This window comes from Rosa rugosa, chromosome 5, assembly GCF_958449725.1.
Source record: "Rosa rugosa chromosome 5, drRosRugo1.1, whole genome shotgun sequence".
Lineage (NCBI taxonomy): Eukaryota > Viridiplantae > Streptophyta > Magnoliopsida > Rosales > Rosaceae > Rosa > Rosa rugosa.
The window spans coordinates 23,295,175-23,322,676 of record NC_084824.1 but is presented as its reverse complement, the minus strand read 5'-3'; the positions used below and the strand labels follow the sequence as shown (position 1 = coordinate 23,322,676).

The window sequence follows — 27,502 nt, the reverse complement described above, 5'->3', positions numbered from 1 at the left end:
TGAGCTTAAAAAATTCGAGATGCCTTTAATAGTTCTTCACTATTTTACAATATCTCTAACTATCTCATTATACGGGAGAATATACTTATAGCATCATTCAGTCTATGGTCCGATCTATTTCACTAATTGATTTTTTTTTCTCATTTTTTTATTGGTAAAAAATATAGGCAATCATCTTAGACTAGATTATTAGGTTATCACCTTTCAGTAATATGTTGAAAAAGGGTCACCTAGTGACCAAGAAATTCAATGATCATATATCAGAGTGTTGAGATTAGAATACTTAGAGCATATCCCACGGCTTTCCAATACTTACCCATAATTGACACCCTAAATTTTACAGTAAAAAAAAATCTGAACTCAGAGCCCTAATTCTACTATTGTCGCTTCACTCAACAATAGTCTCCAAGGCTTTTGGCTCAGAATACTTATTCTTTGCAGCTCTACCATCATTAGAATCTTGACGCTTATGCTTTGCACTGAGCGTTGGCTCCGAGGTTTATATGTAAATGACCAAATTTTGGATTAGTCAGTTGGTTAAGCCCAAAGTTAATATATGGGTCTGACACAAAATTATTCTCCTGAAAACCCATAAGGCCGTGTTTGTTAGGGGGGATTGTGTTACCCCGGCTTAATTTCTTTTAGAGTCTGCACTCCTCAAGCCAGACTTATGCTATAGAGTGCCTTGACCCACGTTTGGTGCCAGTGGGATTAAGTATTGAACTAAAACCTTCAACACCACCTACCTGCAAAACCAGCAAAGCTCCAAACGGTGACCTGATCAAAACTCCGTCGTCAGGCCACCTCCGGCCGGCGCACCGGTTGGGTTTGATCCACTTCTGGTTGCCAACGTGCCTCTAGCCTCAGTTAGTCTGATTGGTGGGTGTGGAGAGAGAATCGAACGCTAAGGTCTCCGGCGGTTTCTCTACAAATTCCGGCGGCTCCGGCGATGTTTTGAAGTGCATGAGGTATGAAAGTTGATCTACTCTTCGTGTTCTACATGCTTGCTTACATGATTTACGAATTTGATTATGTTTTGGAAGAATTGGTTTCTGGGTTTTCAGCCACCGTTGGGTACACCGTCTGTGGTGGTGGCTTCGGGTTGACGATGGTAGTACTTGAAGAAGTCAATCGTTGACTGAGAACCTCGCACTCAGAGGGCTCAATTTCGGGATCCTTTCTGAGGTTTTCCATCACCCAGTCTGAGTGGCGAGTAACGGCGCCGCCATAGGGGTGTGGGAATGAAGTAATAGATGGGGCGGGGTTGAATTGCAGGTTGAGAATGATGAGAGAACGACGAACGGAAGGGAAGAGTAGATCGAGTGTGTAGATACCTCTCACTAGCATGACTAATTTGCTACATCACCAAGCATAAGTAACACCCTCTTTGTGGGCCCACAAGCCATGGTGGGACCCAACCGCGACATGCATCCCATAGCTCGATGTCCAAGCTACACCACGGTAGTCGGAAGCGGCTAATACCTCGCCGAGAAGCCACCTTCCCGGCCTTGCCAAGTGGTCTTCACAATATGACTTTCTAGACTAGAATAATGGTTTTTAGATCCCACATTGAAGAATATGTAAAGGAGAGGGGTTCCCTTACCTATAAAAGGGACCCTTCCTCCCACTTAAACACCATCCCATTACATCTCTTGTAATCCCCTTGGGCCGCAAAGCCCAAACACACTAGTTAAGCTTTCAAGTAGACGTAGTCTCCCGCCTTAGCGGGAGACGAACCACTATACTTCTTGTGTGTCTCTCTCTCTCCCTCTTTATTTAATGTTAATTAGAGCCTTCGGTTTCTAACATTAACATTGGCGCCGTCTGTGGGAAGCCGATACAATGGCTTCGTCACTTACCATGCATTAAGTCCGCTTAACGGAACTCAAATAATTTTTTTTCTTTTCTTCTTTGAGTTATCAAAGTTGCTCACTGGGCATCCTCTTCTTTGATTAATACTTTCTCAATCTTCTCGGATCATCTTTGGCTCCCAGTGCAAGACGTCAAATGCCAATCAAGGTTGGTCAACACCAACTAAGGGCAAGTAAACGCCAACTAAGGGCTGGTCAACGGCAATTAAGGCTAGTCAAACGCCAACAAAAAAAAAGTCTACCCAAATTTGATCAACATGATCAGCAACCCATCGTTGGCGGTAAAAAAAAAAAAAAAAAACTTTGGGTGCCCATTTACTCTGGACACCCATATGCAGAGGCACCACTAGCGGCGTAATCCTTGCGGCCATTCATTCACCCAACATAATTGGGCATTATTACGTCAAGTGTTGGATCAATTCTAGCAGCCAGCGCCAACGCTAGTAGCGATCATGGCCAAGCACCAGCCCCAGCAATGAATTACAATTCGTCACCGCTACCAAACAGCGACTACCGTCAGCGGCAGTCAACTAACGCTAGCAGCAGCCTTCAGCGGCAAACGGTAACGCTAGCAACAATCTTTAGCGACACCAAACCAGCAGCCTTCTCCTTGGTTCGTTACCGCCAAACCGACAGCAACAATCTCAAGCCTTTGATCAACGCTGCGTCAGGCCAATGACAAGAAGTTTTCAATTCTTTAATCATCATCAGCGCTGAACAAGATCATCAGCTCTTCATCTTCACTCGGTCCGTGTTGAGATCGATCAAAGTGTGTGGATCATCTTGTGAAAGTCGGACCTAGTGTCAGCGCCATGTTCCATCTTTCTAAGCAAGCCTCCGCTAGCAATCATCCACCGCTGGCCTCCACCACTGGTCAAAGCTCCACCGCCGTTGCCCAAAACATCTTCCGCTAGACTATACGTCGCCACTTCCAACCGCTAACAAGCTAGGCCTCCGCTAGACACCGACTCTCCGCTGAGCTCCGAAGGCTCTGATGCCCAAAAGCTCCGCCGTCCAAGCTCCACTGAGGTCCTAAAGCTCCATTCCGCAGACCATGCTTCGCTATGCACCCACCGCTAGGCAAAGCTCTTCTGACTGTCAAGGGGCCCTCTGTCAGCCACAAACCGCTGACCAAAGCCTCAAGGATAAGGCTCCGCTGCAAAGCATAGCTCCAGGCGTCAACGTTGAGTGTAGTGGTACTACCCAGCTTTACCACTAGGTGGCAGCTTCGCTGGCCAAGGTTCATCCATGCGAGCCCCGCAGAGAAAAGCTCCGCTACGGCTACTCCTCTAGCAAGCACTAACGTGCCAGTGACCTCCGCTGGACACCACCGCTGGCAGCTCAGTGTAGTCCACTCTGATCATCAATCTCAGTTCGATCATCTCTCCCTCCCCGCTGAATGTCGGCCACCACCGCTAGCCAACCAGCACTAGTCATACTCCGCTAAGCCACCGCTAGCCAAAAATCTCTAGCTCATCCGCCTCTCATCATCTGTGCCCGCTGCAAATCATTAAACCCAGCAAACGCTTATATGCTCTGGACACTCATGTTTGGCCGTGTTCCTCTCTGGGCACCCACAGTTCTTGTTCGAGCAAGCAGCTCACGCTCCTCTCTGTGAAAGCTATACTTGAACCAGATAAGTCTACTTCTATCTCCGACCTATATATACTTCGGTGTCTGCTTATGCTATCTACACATGCTTATAAGTCCATGACAGCATGTTTACATATATGCACATCTGTGTTTTCTGGTCAACTGAATCATAAATATGCATCAACTAAGCAATATGATATTTTCAAGATGGCTCTATCTTGGCATCATGCATGATGATCAGTTCATTCCCAAATGAATGTGTCATTGAAAACAGGAGAGACAATCACCGAGCACTTCTTCAATCAATGAAGTTATTGACCATCTATTATGGTACTTCGCCGGAGCAATGGAGCGTCATGCTTGGAACAACTCCAACATGATTTGGGTACTTACATTGATTTCAACTCAAACCCACTTCAATCGGCATAAGATAAGTAACTATATCTCAATACACGCTTTTGCAATTAGAGCTATTTTCATGCCTTTACATGCTTTCACTATTCTTAAGCATGCCCACAATATATTACACTTGATATGTCTTTACATGCTTCCATGACTTTAGGCATGCTTACAATATGTATCAATTTTAGTAGCACACCTACTAGGCTTACATACTATTGCCATGCTTCAAATGTCTCCATGATCCTTAGGCATGTTTACAAAATACAAAAATGTTATTAGCAACTTCACTACAATTGTACATGCTATACACATGCGATGCTTAAATCAATTTAATGTGACACTCACTTAAACAAACTATGCCACATCTAAAAGCTTGTGACACTTATGACTTAATTAAACATGTTTGGATAACGACTTGATTGGGTTACGACTCGCTTGGGTATCGAGCATGGCCATGACTTGCTTGGGCCACGCCCCGCAAGCTCGCACAGCGCCCACCCGCTCAACTACACCCAACTTGCTTGAACACAACCTAACTCGCTTAAACACATCCAACATGCTTTAAATAAGTTCCAAGTTCACAAGGCTTCATACTATTCACCAGGAGCTACTCCCAAAATTTTATTTGGACACCCATGACACTTGCCGCTATCTATAATGCATGTCACATGGCCATAAGATCCATATATTATTACTTGCTATACTTATTTGTCATTGTTCATACAATTACAAACTTTACATATACTCTATATGTAAACATATGGTCTAGCCTCCGGGCACTATACTTTGTCAAACTCTCCCTACGGGAAAGAGACCTAAACGGGTCTAGACTCCACGAGTCTATGGTCTACGACCAACCGCCAAGCGGTAAGGCAACGCCTCATAATAACAATGACCACTACGCGGCATTGCAGTCAAGCTTTTCTCCTCCGGGAAAGAGTAAAGGGACCAGTTAACGTAGCCTACGGCAGCCATTGATCCGGCAGTTAACCCCCGACGCTTGGGTATCAAAGATAAGGTTCGCTACCTAACGCCCACTGCTTATACGCAGCTACCCTCATTATAACAATTTTCCGACCATACGGAGGTCTATAGCCAGGAGTGGGGGACTCCTTGGAGGGCCTAGCAGGAAGCCCACCTGAAAGGGCATAAGCGTTCACTCCGACCAATTCTAGATGGACGACGCACTTGCACTAATTATGTTCGAAATACGGCACAAAACCACGCTTTGGTATCAACCCTATTGAAAACCCTCCTTGACTGGGGACTTCGGGGACTTGTACATACAGCCTAGCATAATTAGCAACAGTTATGCTCATGCCTCAGGGCATCACCTTCGAGCTACCTGTTGATGCCTCATGGCAACCCCGAGATTCGCGCTCTTGCCTTCACGGCACCTCCGAGCTTCCCGCTCACGCCTTCACGGAATCCCCGAGCTTCCCGCTCACGAGCTCTAACGCTCACGCCTCCACGATACCCCCGAGCTTCCACTCACGCCTTCACGGCATCCCCCGAGCTTCCCGCTCACGAGCTCTAACGCTCACGCCTCCACAGCACCCCCGAGCTCTAACGTTCACGCCTCCACAGCACCCCCGAGCTCTAACGCTCACGCCTCCACGGCACCCCCGAGCTTCGCTCTCTTGCCTTCACGGTACCTCCGAGCTTCCGCTCACGCCTCCACGACACCCCCGAGCTTCCGCTCACGCCTCCACGACACCCCCGAGCTCTAACGCTCACGCCTTCCCGGCACCCCCAAGCTTTCCGCTCACGCCTTCCCGGCACCCCCGAGCTTCCCGCTCACGCCTTCCTGTCAACCCCGAGCTTTCCTCTCACGCCTTCCCGACACCCCCGAGCTTCCCGCTCACACCTTCCCGGCAAACCCGAGCTTTCCGCTCACGCCTTCCCGGCACCCTCAAGCTTCCCTCTCACGCCTTCCCGGCAACCCCGAGCTTTCACGCTCTTGCCTTCCGGCATTCCCACGCTTTACACTCACATCCCCTCAACATAATACACATTAATGGAACATTGAATTCTTCTACCATTTGTCTTTTGCCACAAATTGAATTCTTTTCCTGTTCCATTAATACGAGTGAAAACCAAACAAACGCAAGCTTTCGCGTATTCATTGTTCATGAGTCACAAACGCTTGCCTTCATGGCACTCATGCAACCTACACCTCACTAGCGTAACCTCGTCAAACTCGACCTCGTCCATTTTCTCGTGCGCATCACACATTTATCATATGCAATCTGTATACTCATTCTTAGTATGCTCAAACAACCGTACGCGTTCTCGAGCCTATACGTCATAAACGATCATACTCAACGACATTCACATGTATACATCAACATGTATTATGCACCTCGTACATTCGTATATGCCAATGCATATCGAAGCAACTCACATACGTTGCCTAGTACAACAGGCATTCTACATGTGCGTGCTTTTGTCTTTGTTGTGCAGGTTAACGAGTCCCTTCTTGCTTACGGAGTTCTGGGACTTGTAGGGGCTAGGCGCCTCTCGGACGTTACTTATGCTTGATGACATCATGTTTATAACTCCCCAACCAAGAAGCTCCTCTTACTTGGGGACTTGTAGATACCTCTCACTAGCATGACTAATTTGCTACATCACCAAGCATAAGTAACACCCTCTTTATGGGCCCACAAGCCCTGGTGGGACCCAACCGCGATATGCATCCCATAGCCCGATGTCCAAGCTACGCCACAGTAGTCAGAAGCAGCCAATACCTCGCCGGGAAGCCACCTTCCCAGCCTTGCCAAGTTGTCTTCACAATATGACTTTCTAGACTAGAATAATGGTTTTTAGATCCCACATTGAAGAATATGTAAAGGAGAGGGGTTCCCTTACCTATAAAAGGGACCCCTCCTCCCACTTAAACACCATCCCATTACATCTCGTGTAATCCCCTTGGGCCGCAAGGCCCAAACACACTAGTTAAGCTTTCAAGTGGACGTAGTCTCCCGCTAAGGCGGGAGACGAACCACTATACTTCTTGTGTCTCTCTCTCTCTCCCTCTTCATTTAACCTTAATTAGAGCCTTCGGTTTCTAACATTAACAGAGTGAGAGTGGCTTCCACAATCCCATGGTTTTTGGTGGGTTTGTGGTAGAAGGTGTTGGGGTTGTTTTTGGGACTGTGGAGTCTCATTAAAAAGAGTCCTCCTTGCTGCCAAACATGGGATAACTGGGATTAGACTAGATAAGGTTGTCTAATCCCATCCAATCCCATGTAATAAACACCACCTAAGAGTATCATTTAGAAAGGTTTAGGCCTCCTCGAGGTGAGTCTCAACCTAATCCCGTCTTTGATTTCCCTTTAGAGGAAGTTTTGATGCTGGTAACGTACAATGTACCCCAATTATTGGGTTCGACTCTGTGACACGGTCTACACCAGGAAGCTGAAAAATCAGCTAGCAACCTCCAAGACTAGAAAACTCTAGCTTGTGAACTCTCCATGCTGTCTTCCTCAATAATTGGGCTGCGGTTCCCATGTTAGGTGTTGCTTGGGTTCATTTTAGTACTTTTTTATTTGTTTTTAAGTTTTAGTTAAAATAAGTCCCTATTATTTTCTGGTAAGGAGAGTCAGGCCAAATGCATGTGTGTGCATTTAAAGTGTCTTATCTGTCCTAGAGAGGAGGCGAGTCTTTATTAAATGGACGCAACCTCCTAGTGTTAGGATGAAATGAAGTGTTGCTAGATATTGTTTTGGTCAGCGGCATAGTGGGAAAGCAGGTTTAATTGTTCTATGGCTTTGTATGAACTTTATCTTTCAGGTATGCCACTGTTGTAAAGCAAATAGAGTTGCCCAGATATCTGGTATGTCAACCCTTGTTAGTTGGTGCATGTTTTGAATACATAAGATTAGTGGGAGCTCATGTCATTATTTGAGATGTTCTCTCGTTACTAATTGTTCGGAGTTTAGGTTTTACGTCCTCCCTTTAAATTTTTTTTTTTTTTTAAGGAAAAAATTCTGCTTACTACCCTGTACTTTCAAGGTTTCGTCAGTTCAGTCCCTGTACTTCTAATTTAATCAGAAAAGTCCTCGCACTCTCCAATTTCATCAAATCGATCCATTTCCTCACCATTTCGTCAATTTCCTCTGTTTGGGTGCTGACTTGTCCGGACACCGTCTGATCTGTCATATTTGTGGGACCTTCTCACATGCAAAATTCCCAAGCTACCCCTCTAATATATCTCCCTCCCCTTTCCCACCCGAGCAGCCTAATTCCCCAGAACCCCGTCTTCTCTTCTTCTTCTCAGCTCTTGGTTATGGTTCCTCACTTCTTCCACCGATCAACATGGCCGGAAGAAGATGAGGGAGTCTGAGATCATTAATGGGGCCAAGATCATGCTCACAACAAACCCAAAAAAATTAAATATTTGGGTGTGCGAATTAACCCAATTTGGTTTAGATGAGTCCTCTAGATTCAACTAAGATGCAGAAAAACCAAATCTGAACAAAATTCAAATCAAGATGCATGTAAACCCAACATGAAAATCAAAACCAAAGATACAGATCTCTTCCCAAATCAAAATTTCATTACCAACCACACCCACCCAGCCCACTATCAACCAGACCCACGCCTGGGAAGAAGAACGACAGAAGCTCATTACCAACCACACCCAGCCCACTACCAACCACACCCAAGCCTCCATCTGACGGCCAGCTGAGATTAAAAGAAGAAATAAATGAATTAGAAAAAAGATTGAAGCTAAATCTTGTTGGGTAGGGAGGGATTAAAGGAATAGAGAAGTACCCGAGTGGCGAGTTCGAGGGACTGAGCGTTGTGAATGATGGAACTGGCGATGGCTACGGTGACGGTGGGAATCACGGCGGCTGTGTCAGTTTTGGATTTCTTGTTCTTCTTATTCTTATTGGTTTTCTTATGCGAGTCGCCGCTAACAATATAGGCGCGGACGAGGTCCTCGAGCTTCTTGGAGAGAGTGGACTCGATGTGGGCGAGCTTGGCCTTGGCGGTGTCGACGGTCTCGTGGTCGGGACGGTCGTCGAGGGCGTTGAGGACAGAGCGGGTCTGGGCGACGTTAGAGACGGCGCGGGTCATGGCGGCGATGGCTTTGGGGTCGGAGAGGTGGGGCATCTAGTTGAGGAGGCCTGAGGAGGATGAGGATGGTTGCTGGGGTCATCGATCATGTGAATCGGCGATGAGAGAGAGGTGGTTCTTAAATCGGATCAAGCTTGAATATGTGAATGATGGAATCGGCGATGGCTAGGCTGAATGAATCGGATCGATCTTGGGAAGTTGGTTGAGAATTGAACGAGGGAAGGAATGAAAAGGAGGGTAGCTTGGAAATTTTGCATGTGAGAAGGTCCCACAAATTTGACAGATCAGACGGCGTCCGGACACGTCAGCACCTAAACAGAGGAAATTGACGAAATGGTGAGGAAATGGATCGATTTGATGAAATTGGAGAGTGCGAGGACTTTTCTGATTAAATTAGAAGTACAGGGACTGAACTGACGAAACCTTAAAAGTACAGGGTAGTAAGCAGAATTTTTTCCTTTTTTTATTTTATTTTTTATCGCAGAGTTTATAATCAAGACCATATATATATATATATATATATATATATATAAAGTAACTGGGGATTACGTAATCCCAGGACTTTCGGCTTTTTTTTTTTTGTTTTTCTTTCTCATTTGTCATTTGGGTTTGATTACGATCAAAATCTCTACATCAGTCACCGACTCACACAAGTCACACATCCCCAGTCCGTGAACTTCCCACTCCGATTGAGTGGGCTGGAGACCCCACGAAGCTGCAAACCTTAGTGGCTTGTTGACCAGCCAATTAGCTTACTAGTTTGACTCAGTTAATAATTAGCTGCATTAGAATTTGTGTAGAATTGTTTTACCTTGAGTTTACTATCATCATCAATTCATCGAGATAATTATCTCTTTCCAACGGACTAATATGTTTGATTTTGCTAGAAACCCCAAGTGTGCTCTTGTTGTTGCATAGTTTGTCGACTTGAATTTTCACCAATCACTCTCTATTTCTTCTAAACATCTTATAATTTCACTCTCTTAACGTTCTGAAATTTATCGTGACTAATTTTAGTGATATTACATTGTACAGTCTGGTCTTCTGGTGACACTAGTTAGAAGAAAATGCCTTGCTCATTAAAAAAAAAAAAATCTACAGCATTTACATAATAATTTTAAGGTGTTGGGTCTTGTCAACAAACCTTATATTAGAATCTATAAATTTCTTGAATACACCAAAATGAATTATATCACGTGTCTCGTCGTACTTTACATATCCAATCTATTTTTCTACATGCACGGCATTATAGAAAATTTGTTAGAGACTGTTGTTACCACAATTTTTTTTTATAAGTTGAGTTATTGATATTTTATATCTACAAAACTAATTTTTGAGTAATAATCCACAACTGAAATTTCCATCAAACATTTTTTTCGAAATTTTCGCCTCTAAAGTACCAAAATTTCTATCAAAACTAAACTTTCAAATGTCGTTCCTATCGATGGAACAAACCTGTAGGGTGTGCCAATCATGGTTAAGCTACCTACGTACTTGCGTCGAGTGTGGTCACCCTTGGCTTGACTGAGTCTGGTGAAAAATAGTAAATCTTGGCAACAAAGTGCTAACCAATAACCATACTTGGACAGTGTGGGTGGTTTATCAAACCCACTGATTCTCTCATGCACACGAGTCTATTTAATCACCCACCAACGCCTAGAACCCACGAGCTCACTCCACTCTCTTTCTCTCTGACTCACTTTCCCTCTGTTCCTCTCTGCAACTCCATGTCGATTTTTCAGGGAGTGATGATGGGAAACTGATTTTTAGTGGGCAAATAAAGGAGCCAAAAAACACAGTAAAAAAAGATATAACCCCCACTCCCACACATAACGATGATCATGGTTCATGATCATCACCGCTCATCCTTTTGTTTCCATTCTGGGTTTTATTCCTCTCTCGTTTTCAATTTCCTAATCCTGGTTTACCACAGTGACTCGTCTTGTGTTTTTTTCTGCCAAACCCTGAATCGTCGTCTCTCTGATACGAACCAATTTTGCTGAGTTAATAGTGGAGGGTAAAAACAAAAGCAAGAAAGGTGAAGAGAAAATTAAAGCCTGCCCAACAAAAGAAGGAACAAAAATACAAACTTTCTTTGTTCAGATGTCTGATGCATGCACGTCTTGTCCTTCGATCACGACTCTTGGGCCTCTCCTTTCAGCTGCTTTCGGATTCTTTTCTCTTTCTCTGATTGATTGATTCACATCACAACAGAGCTCTTCAGAGGAAGAAAGAAAGAAAGAAGAGCGAGAAAGTCGCGGAAGAACTGTGTGAGCTCAGCTCTTTCTATTTTTGATACTTCCCTCTACTGGGTTTTTTCTGTCAGTCTTTTTCAAAAAAAAATGGAGGTCACAGAGTTGTAGCAGAGAATAGTTTCCGTGGAATCTTTTCTGCAATTTCTGGTTTCTGGGTTCTTTCAAAATGAGGGTTTTTGACTGTGCTAGAGCTTAGTAACAACTCTTGTTTTCAAAGTCTTGTTTTTCTCTGTGAGTTTCAAGGTTCTCAATTTTCCTGTGGATTTGTAGTTTCTGTCTTGATTTTGCAGACGGTTTGTTTAGTCTTTAAACCTCTCTAATGGCGGACAGTAACTCTCTGCCTTCTCCTAGACCCGTTTCATCTTTCTTCTCCACTCCGAGATTGTTCACTAGCTTCACCTCAAAACCCTTCTCTGAAACTGAAGCTGTTATGAGCCCAACTTCCATTCTGGAAACTAAGCCATTCTTTGGTCTAAGAAACCCATTCTGGTCCGAATCAAATACACCCAAAACCCCAGAACCCGAAACCAAACGCCACTGGGACAAATTGGACTCCAAAGGCATTGGCCTTGCCATTGTTGATGCTCTAATCGACGATGATGGCTCTGATCCAAAACCATCAAAGCCCCAAAGCCGAATGGTTATTTTCGGTTCACAGCTCAAGATTCAAATCCCTCCTCTGCCATCCTCTGTTCTTCCCTCTTCTGAATCACCAAAACTTGAAGCCGTTTTCGGAATCGAAAGAACGAATTCTCCTTTGGGTCCTTTCTCTTCCAGCCTGTCTCAATCTCCGGCTAAGAAATCCCCATTTGGGACTGTCCGTTCCGGCATTGAGACTCCTGTTTCGCCTCAGGTTTTCAAGGGGTGTCTCTCTGTTAGTGAAATGGAGCTCTCTGAGGATTATACTTGTGTGATTTCTCATGGGCCAAATCCAAGAACTACTCATATATTTGACAACTGCGTTGTGGAGAGCTGTGATGGTGTGCCTGAACTTTCCCCAATCCGGAAGGAAAACGTGTCAAGTTACCCGTCTGAGAGTTTCCTCAGCTTCTGCTACCATTGCAAGAAGAATCTTGGGCAGGGCAAAGATATTTACATGTACAGGTTGGTTTAATTCTTTCCTTTCCATTAGTACTATTAATTGGTTGTTCAAGTTCCTTTCTTCTAATTTATTAAAAAGGAAAGCCCCAATCAAATTTGGTTATTTTTTGTGGGTTTCTCAATTTGATGTTTAGTTTTACTTTTTTGGTGTTGTTTTTAGTGTTTTCTAATTCCTCGTGTTTGAATGGTGGTTGGTTGTTTATATACAATAATATTGTCAATAATGTGAAGGGGTTGAGACTTTACTCAATTTTGGATTAGAATCTTCATATGATACTAGTATATGATTGGTGTATATTATAATAGGATCCTAAATTCATAGTATATTGCAAGTTGGTAATTGATAGGCATTATTATAGAATTGTAGATCCACATATCCATCTTTTGGATAACATGACAGAGTATCTGAATTTCCAAAGCTTTCCTTATTATGCAAGGTTAACTTGTCACTTGTCTACCCATATAAAAATCGTTGCCATTTTTTATATTTCTCGCTCATTTTTGGTTACGACTTTCTATTATTTGTTTGATATGAGTGTTTACCGCGTTTTAATTCCGGGTTGGTTGCTGCAGAGGTGAGAAAGCGTTCTGCAGCAGTGAATGCCGTTATCAGGAGATGATGTTGGAGGAAGAAGGAAGCTGACGATGTTTTATGGGAATTGTTCCCGACAGAAACGCTTCACTGAAAGCAAAATTAAACAAAAAAAGAAAAAGAAAAAAAGAAGCTTAATAAGTCCTTCACCATAGGCTTCTTCTGTTAATTTCTTCTTTGTTGCTAAATAATAGGGAAGGAATAGTCTTTGTAACATCAAACATATGAGTCCCTCATGAAAGACAAAGATGGGGTTGAATTTTTCTGGGAAAATGCATCCCTTTTTCTTTGGTTTTGTTTTTAGTCTATTTTTCTGGGCTCCCCTCCTTGTAGAGAGGTAGAGGAATGAAGCGCTGAGATGTATGTAGAGTTGGAATTGTTATGAATTGAGTAATGAAATTGCTGTTGGATCTGGCATCTGTGGCATGTGTCTCTTAGTCTTTTGGATTATTTTCCCAGCTTTGGTTTTGGTGGTGGTGATGATGATATGTGACAAAAGCTTACATTATCTTTGGACCATAGCGTGTGCCAATGCCTAGGTTGAGGTAAGATGCTCTCTTCCTTTTATAAACCGGTGTCTGTCTGTACACTTATTGCCACTCATGATGATAATGCCGCTTCTTTTTCTGACTTGGTTTTTATTCCGGGGAGTTTGAATAGGACACTATGGAAGAGAGCATACTTTAGGGAAAAGTTTCTGGGTCTGATTTCAAGGGAATAATTCTGCATAAAGCAAGGTAGGGTTTAAAAAAAAAGAAAAAGAAAAAACACTTCATAACCGTTAACTTGATATTCCAGCTGGGATGGTCTATAGTGCTGAAGTGCTCAACGGTGCTCCGCCGGTCCATAACATCGGTGTTTGCGTTTCCTGCCCATCCTACTCTTTAGACGGGTGTGGAATATCAACAATTGCGTTTCCTGCCCATCCTACTCTATATTGATGAATCAATTAACGGCTAAGATTAAAGAAAACATTGATATCTTGAAACTAAAGAGTTTTTCATTGCGTCTAGCGATAACTCTCCTAGCTATTCAACCCGAACATATGTCTAAATATATACTAGGTAAATATTCAAAATGCAAGATGATTGAGGATTAAAGTCCACCTTTATGGAGTGAGGGAGACGGAAAGCCTAATAATTCAATGACTTTTGTGTTGTTTTCTTTGAAGATTAGGCTAATACGTTGTATGAATCATCTGAGATTACTAAGTGTAATCGACTGATTGAATAAGCAAACCAAACTAGAGTATAAGATTGCTTGCCAAATCGGAGTACGAGACTTCTATCTCACCTATAGTTGAGAAGAATAATATTTTGACTCTATATGCTATAGGATTTAGATGGTTCAAGAACTGCCTTACAGTACATCTTAAATACTTTTGTGACAAAAATATGTTCTTGTATAAAGCTCTCTCTTTCAAATCAACTGTATATTAGATGATTTGTATGTTGAAAAAATAATGTTTTAATTAAAATTTATAATACTCATTCAATTGTTGATTTGAAAGTCCATATTAGAGACTCTCATGGCTTGTTTTGAAATAGGTCTAAAAACTTGCGAATTACAACTAAAATATAAGATGCCCTCCAAAAGAAGCAATCATTTTTGCGAAATTTCGCAAGCCAATTTAAAACAGACACGTGTTATAAGACTCTCTGACAAATCAAAATTCGTAGAAAAATATAATTTTATTGTGTCTCTACTTTTCCTACGTCAAAATCTAGAAGTGAAGACTGTTGTGAATTGAAAACGAGAGTAAGAGCCAATTTTGCTTGCATAATGTCTCATCATATCTCCAACTCCAATATGGCCAATACTTGAGACTTGATAATAAGTTAGAAAAGGAAAGTGACATTTTATGAGAAAAACAAAGTAAGTTGACATGTCTTGACAATGAGGTAAATATATTTAAAGGATGTAAACTTGTAGTTTAATCATACATGTCTCTCCTGTAATAACTAAAGCGGAAACATACACCTCCATATTTAAATTGAAATAGCTAAAGGAACTTCACGTCACATTAGGAGATCTTCATAAAGTAATCAGTTTTATGTAAATTCTTGGCTGGGATCATTGTTGTTAGGAAAATGGAATGGAATACAAAGAAATCAACAACAAATAGGATGGAAATAACAGACATAGAGCACCATAGTCCGGCAAGGAAATGTTCATACACTCACAAGACAGAAAGATCGATTTTCATGATCAAAAGCGTGAATCTCAATTTAGCACATTTTTCTGACAGCGACGAGTTCTAATTTTCACACGATTAGACGCAGAGTGTGTGCTTTAAGTGATTGATTGCAGCTAGAATGCCTTTTTCTTTGTTTCATTTTTTTAATTTCTTTCTATATTTTGATTAGTTTCAATCTTGAATTAATTCTTTCAGATTGCTTTAGGATTGGTAGAACACTTAAATCTACTTTTCATTGTAAGAATTACTACTGACACGATCGAGAGAGATATCTTGCACCGTTTTATCATTGACTAATTTTTTAGTAGAAAACCAATGAGTGGTTTGGGGTCAAAGTCTATCTTGATTGCCTTTTATATATTAGGGCTAAATACTGTTTAGTCCCTGAAGTATGGCTTCGTCCTCGTTTCAGTCTCTGTCTTTATAATTTAATTCCAAATGTCCCTAAACTCAAAATTTTCAGTCAAACTGATCCATTCCCTCCATTTCTTCGGTTGCTCGATGACGTGTCAGTTATTGGTTTGCCAGCTCAACGCCATGTAAGACACTGATTTTGTAAAGAGACGAGAATGCCCCTGCTTCAGTTTCTTCCAAAATTTCCTCTCTTCTTTCTTATCTTCTTTCTCCCTCTATCCAGGTCATCGATACAAGGAGAGGGGTGATGGTACGGCGGTGGGATGATCACCAGTGCCGGCGCTAGTTGGTGGGTGCGCCGACAAGTATGATGGTGACAGTGGTGAGCCACGACAATTGTTGAAGTTTGTAAACCATAGAGAGAGAATCTGAGATTCGGTTTCTCTCTCATCCATCCCTCTCATAAAAAAACCCAGAATCACAAAGCGCCCAGAGATCAAGATGTGTGATGATGATGATGATGGTTACTCGGAGAAGAGAGGATTGGAGGATGGGGTCTTGTAGTGACGGCCGGTGAAGGAGGCAGAGGTCGTGGGTGCCCAGAGAAAATTTATGGGTGTTCACTGCGACGACGCTGGGTTACTTCCGGGCATCTCTGGATGATGAAGAGGCTGCCGATGGATCGTCGGAGGCCGCTGAGCACGATAATGGTGGAGATGAGGCACGTACGGCATTCCTGATCTACAACAAGGTTGGATTGGCGGTCTCCTCAACAAGATATGCCAGGCCCAGAGTAATAACTTCGAGTATGGCTCCGGTCACTTCGAGAATCGTGGCTCCTTCGAAGACGACATCGCAGCCGTCATGCCCACCCACATCTTCAACTCCACCAATCACCCCAATGTCGACTGGTGTGAATCAGATTGATTTGGATTTGGGTTTGGGTAACAAACATTGATTTGGATTTGGTTAATCTGAATCCAAATCCTCAACCCCAAATCACCATATCCAAACAAGACCTTAGGGTTTTGGGCAAATCTGAGGATGTTTTTTGGATGGTGAGCTTAGTAGTGGTGGTGGTGGTGGATTTTGGGTGTAAAGAGAAAGAAGGAAGAGCAGGGGTATTCTTGTCACTTTACAAAATCAGTGTCCTACGTGGTGTTGAGCTGGCAAACCAATAAGTGACACGTCATCGAGCAACAGGAGGAAATGGACCAGTTGGACTGAAAATTTTGAGCCCAGGGACATTTGAAATTAAATTAGAAAGGCAGGGACTGAAACGAGGACAAAGCTATACTTCAGGGACTAAACAGTATTTTTCCCTATATTTTACTAACTTCATATCCGTTTGATGCACGTGTTATTTTTGAAAAGAAAACGAACGTCAAAGTTTCATTCTCACTTCTTCTAAAATTTGGTCTAGCTTGTGGAACCAAACTTCAAACTTATTTCCTTCATAGATAGAAGATAGACAGACAGACAGACATACAGAAAGATATTTTTTAATTACATCAGGTTCTACATCAATATAGATGGGTGATCATCTATATGTTTCTTGTACATCCAAAGGTGGAGGTCTTTGTGATACTCATTCATGTATCAACCCCCTTTATTTGTCTCCACTCTGAAAATTTGCTTCACTTAATCTATTAACATTTGAATGTTAGATAATTGGGGTAGTTTCATTTTAATTCCCTGATCTTTATATTGTGTCTCTTCACTTCAAAATTTATCATATGTGTTCATGTATTGACCAATTTAATCAATCTTGTTCAATGTTTAGTTATGTCAATTATTTTGTTAATTGTTAACATAGCTCTGCTTTGTTCTATTTTATGATGATGTCTCATTGGTGTTGCATACAAAACCATATAATTGGTGATGAAAATTCAAAAAATTTGACACAATGCTTGATAAAAAGTTAAGAGTTGGACAAAATTAATTAAAATTTGTGAGTACAGAGACAGAGACACATATAACAAAAATAAAACGTACAGAACCATGAATAATTTAGGATGTAAATATTAAAGAGGTAAAACAAAATTAATCCTAAATAGTTGATATGTTTTTTTAGAGTATTGAAGTTATATATGACACTTCATAAGTTCATCACTAATGCATTGTGGGAAAACTATAGGTGTTGAAGGACATAGAATCATGCCAAGAAATACTAAAGCATAATCATGAGGAGACTACCGAAGCATGAGTTCCAACTATTTAAAATCCATTGTTGATGAAAATTTCTAGGTTTTGCTTAGAAATAAGTTATGTCACGATCTGATACCACAAATTGTTAGCTTTATTAGTTCGTGTATGAGTTGTTTTTTTTTTTTTTTTTTTGAGATAAATGGTGTCAACCTTTATTGAAAGAAATTAACTAGTGATTACAAAGTTCATGATTAATAACATCATGAAGAAAAGAAGGTACAGAAGAGTAAAAAAGATTTTGGCTTGTAGTAGAAGCCTTTGCTGCCACAAGACGAGCTGCTTTGTTTGCATTCCTGCTTGTATGTGTAGACTATATGAGATTAATGATCGTAGTCAAGGTCAAGGTCAACCATCTGAGTCAAGAAACTCAACTAATCTTACACTTGACAAATGTCCTAAGCTGATTGGTGACCAAGAAATGGATGTTAGAGAGATTGGTTAAGCCTAACAGAAAGTTGTTAAAGTCTGGTTTATGCTTTAACCAAAGCGGTTACTGTTAGCTCTATATAAAGCAATGTAATGAAAGCTCTGTAATAATTACTCAAGTACAATTCTTAATAAGAAAACCATCGTCTTCTTCCTCTAGCTTTCTGCTTTCCCAAATCCCTAGATCTTTGATTTCAGCATGGTATCAAGAGCCATGGAAGTTCTCCAAGTCTTCTGATTCGATCCCTCAGTCTTTTCTTCTTCGATCCCTCCAATCTCTTCTTCAAGATGCAAGCTTCCTTTCTTCAAGATCCAAGCTTTCTTTCTGCAACAATGGTGGCTACAATGGTTTCCCTTCTTGCTAATCTGTCTAGTATCATCTCTGTGAAGCTCGATGACAACAATTATCCTACATGGCATTTCTAGATGTACTCTCTGCTTCGAGGTCATGGTTTACTCAAGTTTGTGGATGGCACTCACCCTTGTCCATCTAAATACTCCATTTCTGATGATGGCCAGCTTTCTCAGAATTCTTCTGAAGACTATGAAGACTGGCTTGAGCAAGATTGCAATCTCATCTCCCTCATCACAGCTACTCTCTCCCCTGAAGCACTTTCTCATGTGGTTGGTTGCTCTACTGCTTTGGAGGTATGGATCACTCTCAAAGATCGATATGCTACTGTATCTAGGTCTAATGTTGTGCAATTGAAATCAAATTTGCAATCCATTGAAAAGGGATCTGATAGCATTGATAAGTATCTGCTTAGGGTTAAGACTGCAAGGGATCAATTATCTGCTATTGGTGTCAAAATGGCTGATGAAGACATTATGATTCTCATCTTGAAAGGTTTACCATCTGAGTTTAGTACCATAAGAATGATGATTAAGGCCAAACATACTCCCATCTCTATGACTGAGCTTAGATCACTCTTACTCGCTGCTGAATCTGAAATTGAGTGTGAAACAAAGATGCAGTCTCTATCTTTGACATCTATGAATGCTATGGTTGCCAAGAACTCATCTTTTACTGAGTCTAAAGGACTGTTGCCTATTCCTGTGGGACAAAATGGACTTGCTGCTTTTCACAATGGTCCAAGAAGTGGTTCAAATAGGGGGTTTAGCTACAACTATGGAGGTAACAATGGTTACAACAACACTGGGAACAGAAATGGTAATTCTGGTGGGTTTAGGCCATCTTGGAATAACAACAATGGTGGTTCTGGCTTCAAAGGGTCTCAGAATGGTTTTGGCAACAAGAATTTTGGTACAAGGTCAATGCAGGGCTACACCAATGGGTACAATGGCTTCAGGCCTCGGATTGTCTGCCAAATTTGTGAGAAACCAGGACATTTTGCTCAAACTTGCTGGCATCTTGGCAAGAATCAAGGCTATGGTAGCTCTTCTGTTCCTGAATGTCAACTTTGTGGTTTGACTGGCCACTCTGCAGCTCATTGCAACCAGAGAGAATTTTTTGCCTCCCTTCAAGGTCAACATACAGCCATGACAGCTTCTGTTCAACACAACTCTTCTGCTCCCAATCATGAAGTATGGAATACTGACTCTAGAGCCTCATCTCACATGACTTCTGACATCCACACTCTCAACAATGTGACATCCTACCCTGATGGTGATCAAGTTCAAGTTGGAAATGGTGCAGGTTTATCCATTAAACATATTAGGGATGGTTCTATTTTTCTAAACAAATCTGCTATTTTAGCCTTGAAGAAAATTCTTCATGTTCCCAAACTTGCTGCTCACTTACTTTCTGTGTATCAACTTTGCAAGGACAATAATTGCAGAATGATTTTTGATGAGTTTTCATTTTTTATACAGGACAAGGTGACAGGCAAGGTGCTGTTTCAAGGTCTCAGTGACAATGGCCTATATCCCATTCCAGTCTCCATTTCCAGAAATCTCTTCACTCCTTCTTCAGTTCCACCTACAACTTCTTCTACAGCTTTTCTTGTCTCCAAGATATCCCACTCTCTATGGCACAGAAGACTAGGCCATCCTTCAAATAAAATCATTGCTTCCATGTTAGAAAAATCCCATATTAGTTCTGTACATGATATCACTTCTGATTTGTGTGAATCATGCTTAGCTGGAAAGTTCACCAAATTACCTTTTTCTCATTCTAGTACTAGATCTTCTATCCCATTCCATACTGTTCATTCTGATGTATGCAGTCCCTCCCCACATATTTCCATTGAAGGGTTCAAATACTATCTTACCTTCATTGATGATTGTACTCGATATTGTTGGATTTTTCCTTTACATAATAACACAGAAGTCTTTTCTTTGTTCATTGCCTTTCACTCTTTTGTGTTCAATCAATTCTCTGCATCTATTAAAGTTTTGCAAACTGATGGTGGTGGTGAATACATAAGCCATAGATTTCAGTCTTTTCTTGTTAACCAAGGCATTATTCACCAAAAATCATGTCCCTACACACCCCAACAGAATGGCCTTGCAGAAAGGAAAAATCGACATATAGTTGAAACTGCTCTCACTCTTCTCCATCAATCCCATCTGCCTCCCAATTTCTGGTTTCATGCTTGTGCTGCATCTGTGTTCCTCATAAATAGAATGCCTTATCCTACTTTGAATATGTCTTCCCCTTTTGAACTACTCTACTTAAAACCTCCATCCCTTGACTCTTTAAGAGTTTTTGGCTGTGCTTGTTTTCCCCTTATGAAGCCATACAACTCCAATAAGCTCCAGGTCAAAACTGTCAAGTGCATCTTTTTGGGGTATGCACCAGGGTACAAGGGTTTTCTATGCTTTAATGTGTCCAATTCTAAATTCATCATCTCCAAACATGTTGTATTTGATGAAAACTCATTCCCATATAAGTCTCTTAGTTCTGAATCTGCTACATCTTCTTTTGCTCACACACACACATCTATTCCTTTTCTGCTTAAACATCCATCCAAACCTTTTCACTCAAGCAGCTCCTCATCTACTCAACAGCACCTGCCCTCACCTGTCCACTCTCCTGAGACAACTAGTTCACCTGTTCACACTCATCACTCTGATTCAGCAGTCAACATAGTTCCTTCATCTACTTCTGCTGTAAATTTGGACTTGGCTACTAAATCTATACCCGCTGCCAGCAACTCTTCTACAAATCTTATTCTTCAACCTGGAGAGACCTACATTCCAATATCAGATATTCAGATTATAGTGGATCCTTCATCCACTGCAACCAACCCCATTGTTTCTAACTTTCATCCTCAATCTGCAACTACATCTATGTTCACAAATGCACACAACATGACAACTCGGAGCAAAAATGGAATCTTCAAGAAGAAAGCTTTTACTGCATCAACATCATCTGATCCTGCTCATATTGAGCCTAGTTCCTATAAGAAGGCATTGCAGATCCCAATTTGGAAGAATGCTATGTAAGAGGAAATTGATGTTTTAGCTAAGCAAGGTACTTGGACTCTTGTTCCACTTCAACCTGATATAAATCTAGTAAGCTGCAAATGGATCTTCAAAGTCAAAAGAAACTCTGATGGCTCTATTGCTAGGCAAAAGGCCAGATTGGTGGCCAGGGGCTTTAGTCAAGAAGAAGGCATTGATTATGAAGAAACATTCAGCCCTATTGTGAGGCACACAACTGTGAGACTTGTCTTGGCAATGGCAGCTCCGTTTAACTGGAAATTACATCAACTAGATGTCAAAAATGCCTTCCTGCATGGTATTCTGAAAGAAGAAGTCTACATGTCACAACCTCCTGGTTTTGAGGATTCTCAGTTTCCAAATCATGTTTGCAAACTTAAAAAGTCTTTATATGGCCTCAAACAGGCACCAAGGGCTTGGAATGAGAGGTTTACATCTTATCTACCTCAACTTGGTTTCAAATCCTCTATTGTTGATCCATCCTTATTCATTAGAGATTTTGGCTCCACTCAGGTGTATCTTTTGTTATACGTGGATGACATCATCCTCACTGGTAATAGCTCCTCTTCCATTCAACATGTCAAAGATGCACTTCAGTCAGAGTTTGATATGAAGGACTTAGGTCTACTGCACTATTTTTTGGGCTTACAGATCACATATCTTCCAAATGGACTTTTTATTTCTCAAGCCAAATATGCACAGGATATATTGGACAAGGCTGGAATGTCTGACTGCAATGCTAGCATCACTCCATGCTTACCATATTCCAAATTGTTAAAAGATGAAGGAGCTCCATTTACTGATGTCAAGACATATAGGAGCATTGTTGGTTGCTTGCAGTACTTGACTTTCACAAGACCTGATATTACTTACAGTGTGAACTCTGTATGTCAGTTTATGCAGTCCCCAACTGCGCTTCACTTTCTAGCTGTGAAACGTATTCTCAGATACATCAAGGGTACCTTAGATTATGGGATCACTTTCCGGGCAGCACCACTTGAATTAAGGGCCTACATTGACTCGGATTGGGCTGGTGATCCAAATGACAGAAGAAGCACTACTGGCTTTGTTATCTTCCTTGGTAATTGTCCAATTTCTTGGTGTTCCAGAAAGCAAACATCAGTCTCTCGTTCTTCTACTGAGGCCGAGTATAGGGCCATGGCTGATACTGCCTCTGAGGTTCTCTGGTTAAGGCATTTACTGAATGATCTTCACATCAAGCTTCCCTCAGCTCCTACTCTTCACTGTGATAATGTGTCTGCACTTGCTTTAGCTTCCAACCCTATACACAACTCCAAGGTCAAGCATGTTGAGGTTGACATCCATTTCACTCGGGAAAAAGTGGCTCGAGGTGAACTCGCTCTCCAATTTGTTCCTTTTGTGCACTAGCTTGCTGATATTCTAACCAAGGGACTTGATTCACCTTAGTTCAAGTATCTGTGTGGCAACCTCATGCTGGGTTCCCAGCATAAGGTTGAGGGGGGATGTAGACTATATGAGATTAATGATTGTAGTCAAGGTCAAGGTCAATCATCTTAGTCAAGAAACTCAACTAATCTTACACTTGACAAATGTCCTAAGCTGATTGGTGACCAAGAAATGGATGTTAGAGAGATTGGTTAAGCCTAACAGAAAGTTGTTAAAGTCTGGTTTATGCCTTAACCAAACTGGTTACTGTTAGCTCTATATAAAGCAATGTAATGAAAGCTCTGTAATAATTACTCAAGTACAATTCTTAATAAGAAAACCATCGTCTTCTTCCTCTAGCTTTCTGCTCTCCCAAATCCCTAGATCTTTGATTTCAGCAGTATGCACAATCCTGACATTAGGTAGAGTCTCCAACAGTACTCCCAAGCCTTCATAAATTCTTCCCAACCTAGAGAGATTGACACAGCATGAGAAAGTTGATGCTTTATAACCAAGGAGACAGTCTCTACAATTGCAGGTTGTAGAGATCGTTCTAAGATGAACTCAAGAGCCTCCTTGCACGCTAAGAGTTTGGCATGTTTAGCTAACATTAATCCCATCACTGGTCTTCCCTTTGCAGCAAGAAACTGACCAGTAGTATCACGTAGTACCATTCCAATACGCCCGGACCCTGAAGCAAGCATGAATGCTCTATCTATATTTAGTTTGACACATCCAATTGGGGGACTTTGCCAATGCACCTCACCTGCATTCCTTCTGCCACCACCAACATTTGTTATGGTAAATGTAGCTAGTCTTGGAGTCTAGAGTTACCCATCAAAACTACATCACTAACCCTCTTTGACTTATTCTCCCAAACCCTGGTGTTCCTTTCTTTCCACACACCCTATAATAAGAACATCAACAGATCAAAATGAGAAGGAGCTAACCTGTTGGAGCAAAACTGAATCCATTCCAACACTCCCATATTGTTTGACTCACTGGTAAAGCACACTTGAGCTAAAGCAATACATGAACTAAGGGCTGCCCTAGTGAAAGGGCAGTTGCGACACAGATGTAAAGTAGATTCAATCCTCCCAATGCATTGGACACAAAGTTGGGATTCAAGCTGAACATGCTTTGTTGTTAACCTCTCTAATGAGGGAAGAATATTGTGACAGAGCTTCCACACGTGCACTTTGGCAGTACAAGGAATTTTAGCTTGCCAGATTCGCTTCTAAAATTGAGAACTAATATTAACCAAAATTGCAGGCCTCTCGATATTTAAAGAGAACACATGTCTATAAGCAATTTTGATGGAGAACTCACCTTTCTTCTCTAGTTTCCATGCAACTCTATCATGCACTATATGTTGAGAAAGAGGTATTGCTAATATAGCTGCTGCTTCTACTTCATTGGACAAGGACCTGATTTTCATGTCATCCCATAAACCTGGCCTACAAATTAGCTCATGCACCCGTAAATCTGCATTGTAGATGTCATACCAAAATGAGGCAGGAAATCAGGTAAACTTGGTACCCAAGCATCCATCCAAACTCGAACATTTTCCCCAGAACCAATTTGCCAGTAAGAGCCAGACCGTAACAACTCTCTTGTCCCAAAGATGCTTCTCCAAGAATAGGAAGGTGCACTGTGCACAGAAGCTAACCAAAAAGAACATTATGGGAAATACTGTGCTTTGTAGATTCTAGCAATGAGGGATTCCGGGTTGCTAGCTATCCTCCAAGCTTGTTTTGCAAGCATAGCCTGATTGAATTCAGTGAGACTTCAGAACCCTAACCCTCTATCTTGTTTAGGATGGCAAAGGAAATCCCATGCTTTCCAATGAATTTTTCTTTTGTCTTCTGTGCTTCCCTTCCAAAATCTAGCACACATTTGTTCCAAATCCTCACAAAATTCTTCGTTAACTGAAACACACCCATGACATAGAATGGGAGAGCTTGAGCCACAACCCGAATTAAAGTGTCCTTACCTGCATCACTGAGCATCTTCCCTTGCCAATGTTTAAGCTTCTTGGCCAAGTTATCCATGATATATTGAAAGGTTGTTGTTTTCTTACGTCCCACATAAGTTGGGAGTCCTAAGTACCTTTCATGAGGCTCTACAATCTCTACTCCCATCAATGAAGCCACATCATCCTGTAAATCTGCATCAACGTTCTTATTGAAAACAATTGAGCTCTTATTGAAGTTTACAAGCTGCCCTGATGCTCTACCATAGGTCTCAATCACATCCTGAATTTCATAACATGCCTCAATAGAAGCTTGAGCGTACAATATGTTGTCATCCGCAAAAATCAAGTGGTTAACCGAGGGAGCTTCATGACAAATCGCAATACCTGGCAGCAAACCAAGAACTTGTTTTTGTTGCAATAAAGCCGAGAACATCCCCCCCCCCCCCCCCCCGGCACCAATCAAGAACAAATAAGGTGATAGGGGATCACCCTGGCTCAATCCTCTGCTAGGTGTAACCAGTCCTCTAGGTTTCCCACGAATCAGAAAGGAGAATTTTATGACACTTACACATTGCATAACAAGGTCAATATTCCAACTTTCTATGAAATAGCCATTCCATTCTATCATAGGCTTTGTTCAAATCCAATTTCAGAGCCACGTAACCCTCCTGCCCTTCTCTCTTATTGTGTACAAAATGAGCAATCTCATTCGTGACAAGAATGTTGTCTGTTATCAACCGCCCTTGAATAAAGGCACTTTGATAAGGTGAGATGATTTCCGGAAGTAAAACCTTGAGCCTGTTTGCAATAGCCTTTGAGCAAATTTTATAAATTACATTGCAAAGGGAAATAGGTCGAAGATCAGACATTCTCTAGAGGTTATCAACTTTCAGAATCAAGCAAATATGTGTAAAATTTAACTATTTCAATAACTTTCCAATGTGTAAGAAATTTTGTACAACCACTGTCACATCTTTCCCAACTACGTTCCAGTAATGTTGAGAAAATAGTGGTGGCATTCCATCAGGCGCTGGAGACTTTGTAGGATACATTTGGAACAGAGCACATTGAATTTCCTCTTTAGAATACTGCTGACAAAGTGTGTCATTCATGGCTGGTGTCACACAGGGTTGGATGGCCTCTAGGGAGTGATTTATGGCTTCCATATCAATGGGAGATGCACTAAACATATCTGTAAAATATTTAGTAACAACCTGCCCTACTCCTTCATAGACCTGTAAATGGACCGGATATGGAGTAGATCTACCTAAATCCAAACCCATTTACTAATAAAAAAAATTCAACCCAAACTTGCTCCGTTAACCCAGCGGATCGTTAATAGCTTGATCCAAATCCATATCTGCCGGATTAGCGGATCGGGGATTAACGGATACCCGATCCGCTAATCCGATCCGTTTATAATTTTAAATATTTTTAAATTTTATATAGTTGTATTAAATTTATATCATGATACCTCATAAAATATTAATAAAATATTAAAACAATATGAAGTCATGAAGAGTATCACCGAAAGTAGAATTGCATTATCATAATATTCCCTACAACCGATAAATTAAGAGAGAGATGTCAGGAGATGTGTATGAGATGAATTGTGCTTCTACAACCTTCTTAGCCTTTTAGTGAACTAAACAAAGCCTTTATCAATAATGCTTCTTGGGTGATGGACTGATGGACTCCGTTTATGAAGACCGTCCCTTAGGTTTTTGCAAAAAATTTGTATTAGAAATTCTTAATATTTTATATTTTATATTTTTCAAAAAATAGTAATGTATTAATAAAAAATAATAATTTATTATTATGAAAACCGAGCGGATCATTAACGGATTGGATCGACTTAAATCTGTATTTGATCCATTAAATAAACGGGTTAACGGATTCGGATCATTAACGGATCAATGGATCAAAATTTTCAATCCAAACCCGTCCAATACTCCAATAGCCACGGATCCGAAGCGGGTCCGGATCAAAATCCGGTCCATTTACAAGTCTACTAAATTCCTTGCTTAACAAATAAACCATGAATGACATTTTTTCGTTTCCTGTTTGTTGCCTTACAATGGAAGAACCCAGTGTTTCTTGAAAGAAAGCTTGAGGAAATAGAGAGAGAAAGCTAAAACTGAATATGATTCACGAGAAAAATGAGCCAAGCCACTTCATTACAAGCTGGTAGGGGGTTTATATAGTACCAATTGAGATCAGCTATGATGAGCACGTGGACGCCAGCTGTATGGCAACACATAACTAATCATGCTAATTAACATACTTATACCCTAATTAGTAACTAAGCTGTACTAACTAATTATAACAGAAAGAACTCGAGTAGTGACAGGTGTGAGTTGCATGACTAAAAATATCTTCCTTCTTAACACCCCTCCTCAGCTTCATGCTTGGATACAAGCATTAAGCTGTCACAGAAAACACGATGTTGTGGGGAGCACAGTCCTTTGGTGAAGATATCAGCCAGTTGTTCCTTTGAAGTGACAAATTGGAGCTTAATAGTTCCAGCCTTGACTTGAACCCTGGTAAAATGAACATCTACTTCAATATGCTTGAGTTTTGAGTGATACACCGGGTTTGTAGCCAATGCCAAGGAAGAGATGTTGTCACAGT

The 27,502-nt window shown here is 41.3% G+C and overlaps 3 protein-coding genes across 3 annotated transcripts; 2 read left to right on the top strand and 1 right to left on the bottom strand.

Annotated features, from left to right (window-relative positions):
- The first annotated feature begins 10,610 nt into the window (after positions 1-10,610).
- On the top strand, positions 10,611-13,318 carry LOC133709598 (FCS-Like Zinc finger 8). Its single transcript, XM_062135390.1, has 2 exons — positions 10,611-12,310; positions 12,881-13,318. Exons 1-2 carry the CDS (start codon positions 11,526-11,528, stop codon positions 12,948-12,950), a joined length of 855 nt encoding a protein of 284 aa, XP_061991374.1. The 5' UTR covers positions 10,611-11,525; the 3' UTR covers positions 12,951-13,318.
- An 8,174-nt stretch (positions 13,319-21,492) lies between these two features.
- Positions 21,493-23,097, top strand: LOC133708304 (uncharacterized mitochondrial protein AtMg00810-like). Its single transcript, XM_062133775.1, has one exon. It carries the CDS (start codon positions 21,727-21,729, stop codon positions 22,876-22,878), a length of 1,152 nt encoding a protein of 383 aa, XP_061989759.1. The 5' UTR covers positions 21,493-21,726; the 3' UTR covers positions 22,879-23,097.
- A 114-nt stretch (positions 23,098-23,211) lies between these two features.
- On the bottom strand, positions 23,212-25,304 carry LOC133711383 (uncharacterized). Its single transcript, XM_062137513.1, has 5 exons — positions 24,698-25,304; positions 24,436-24,547; positions 24,226-24,353; positions 23,506-23,587; positions 23,212-23,365 (listed from the first exon to the last, which is right to left on the bottom strand). The coding sequence occupies exons 1-5, from the start codon at positions 25,302-25,304 to the stop codon at positions 23,212-23,214; spliced, it is 1,083 nt and encodes a 360-aa protein (XP_061993497.1).
- Between the last annotated feature and the right edge of the window lie 2,198 nt (positions 25,305-27,502).

Coding starts and splice junctions, on each gene's coding strand:
- LOC133711383 (XM_062137513.1), bottom strand. CDS start 25,304: ATGTTCTCGGCTTTATTGCAACAAAAACAAGTTCTTGGTTTGCTGCCA. Junction 24,354..24,435: donor GAGTTTGGATGGATGCTTGG/GTACCAAGTTTA, acceptor GCTAATTTGTAG/GCCAGGTTTATGGGATGACA. Junction 23,366..23,505: donor AGACCAGTGATGGGATTAAT/GTTAGCTAAACA, acceptor CAATCTCTCTAG/GTTGGGAAGAATTTATGAAG.
- LOC133709598 (XM_062135390.1), top strand. CDS start 11,526: ATGGCGGACAGTAACTCTCTGCCTTCTCCTAGACCCGTTTCATCTTTC. Junction 12,311..12,880: donor AAAGATATTTACATGTACAG/GTTGGTTTAATT, acceptor TGGTTGCTGCAG/AGGTGAGAAAGCGTTCTGCA.
- LOC133708304 (XM_062133775.1), top strand. CDS start 21,727: ATGGCAGCTCCGTTTAACTGGAAATTACATCAACTAGATGTCAAAAAT.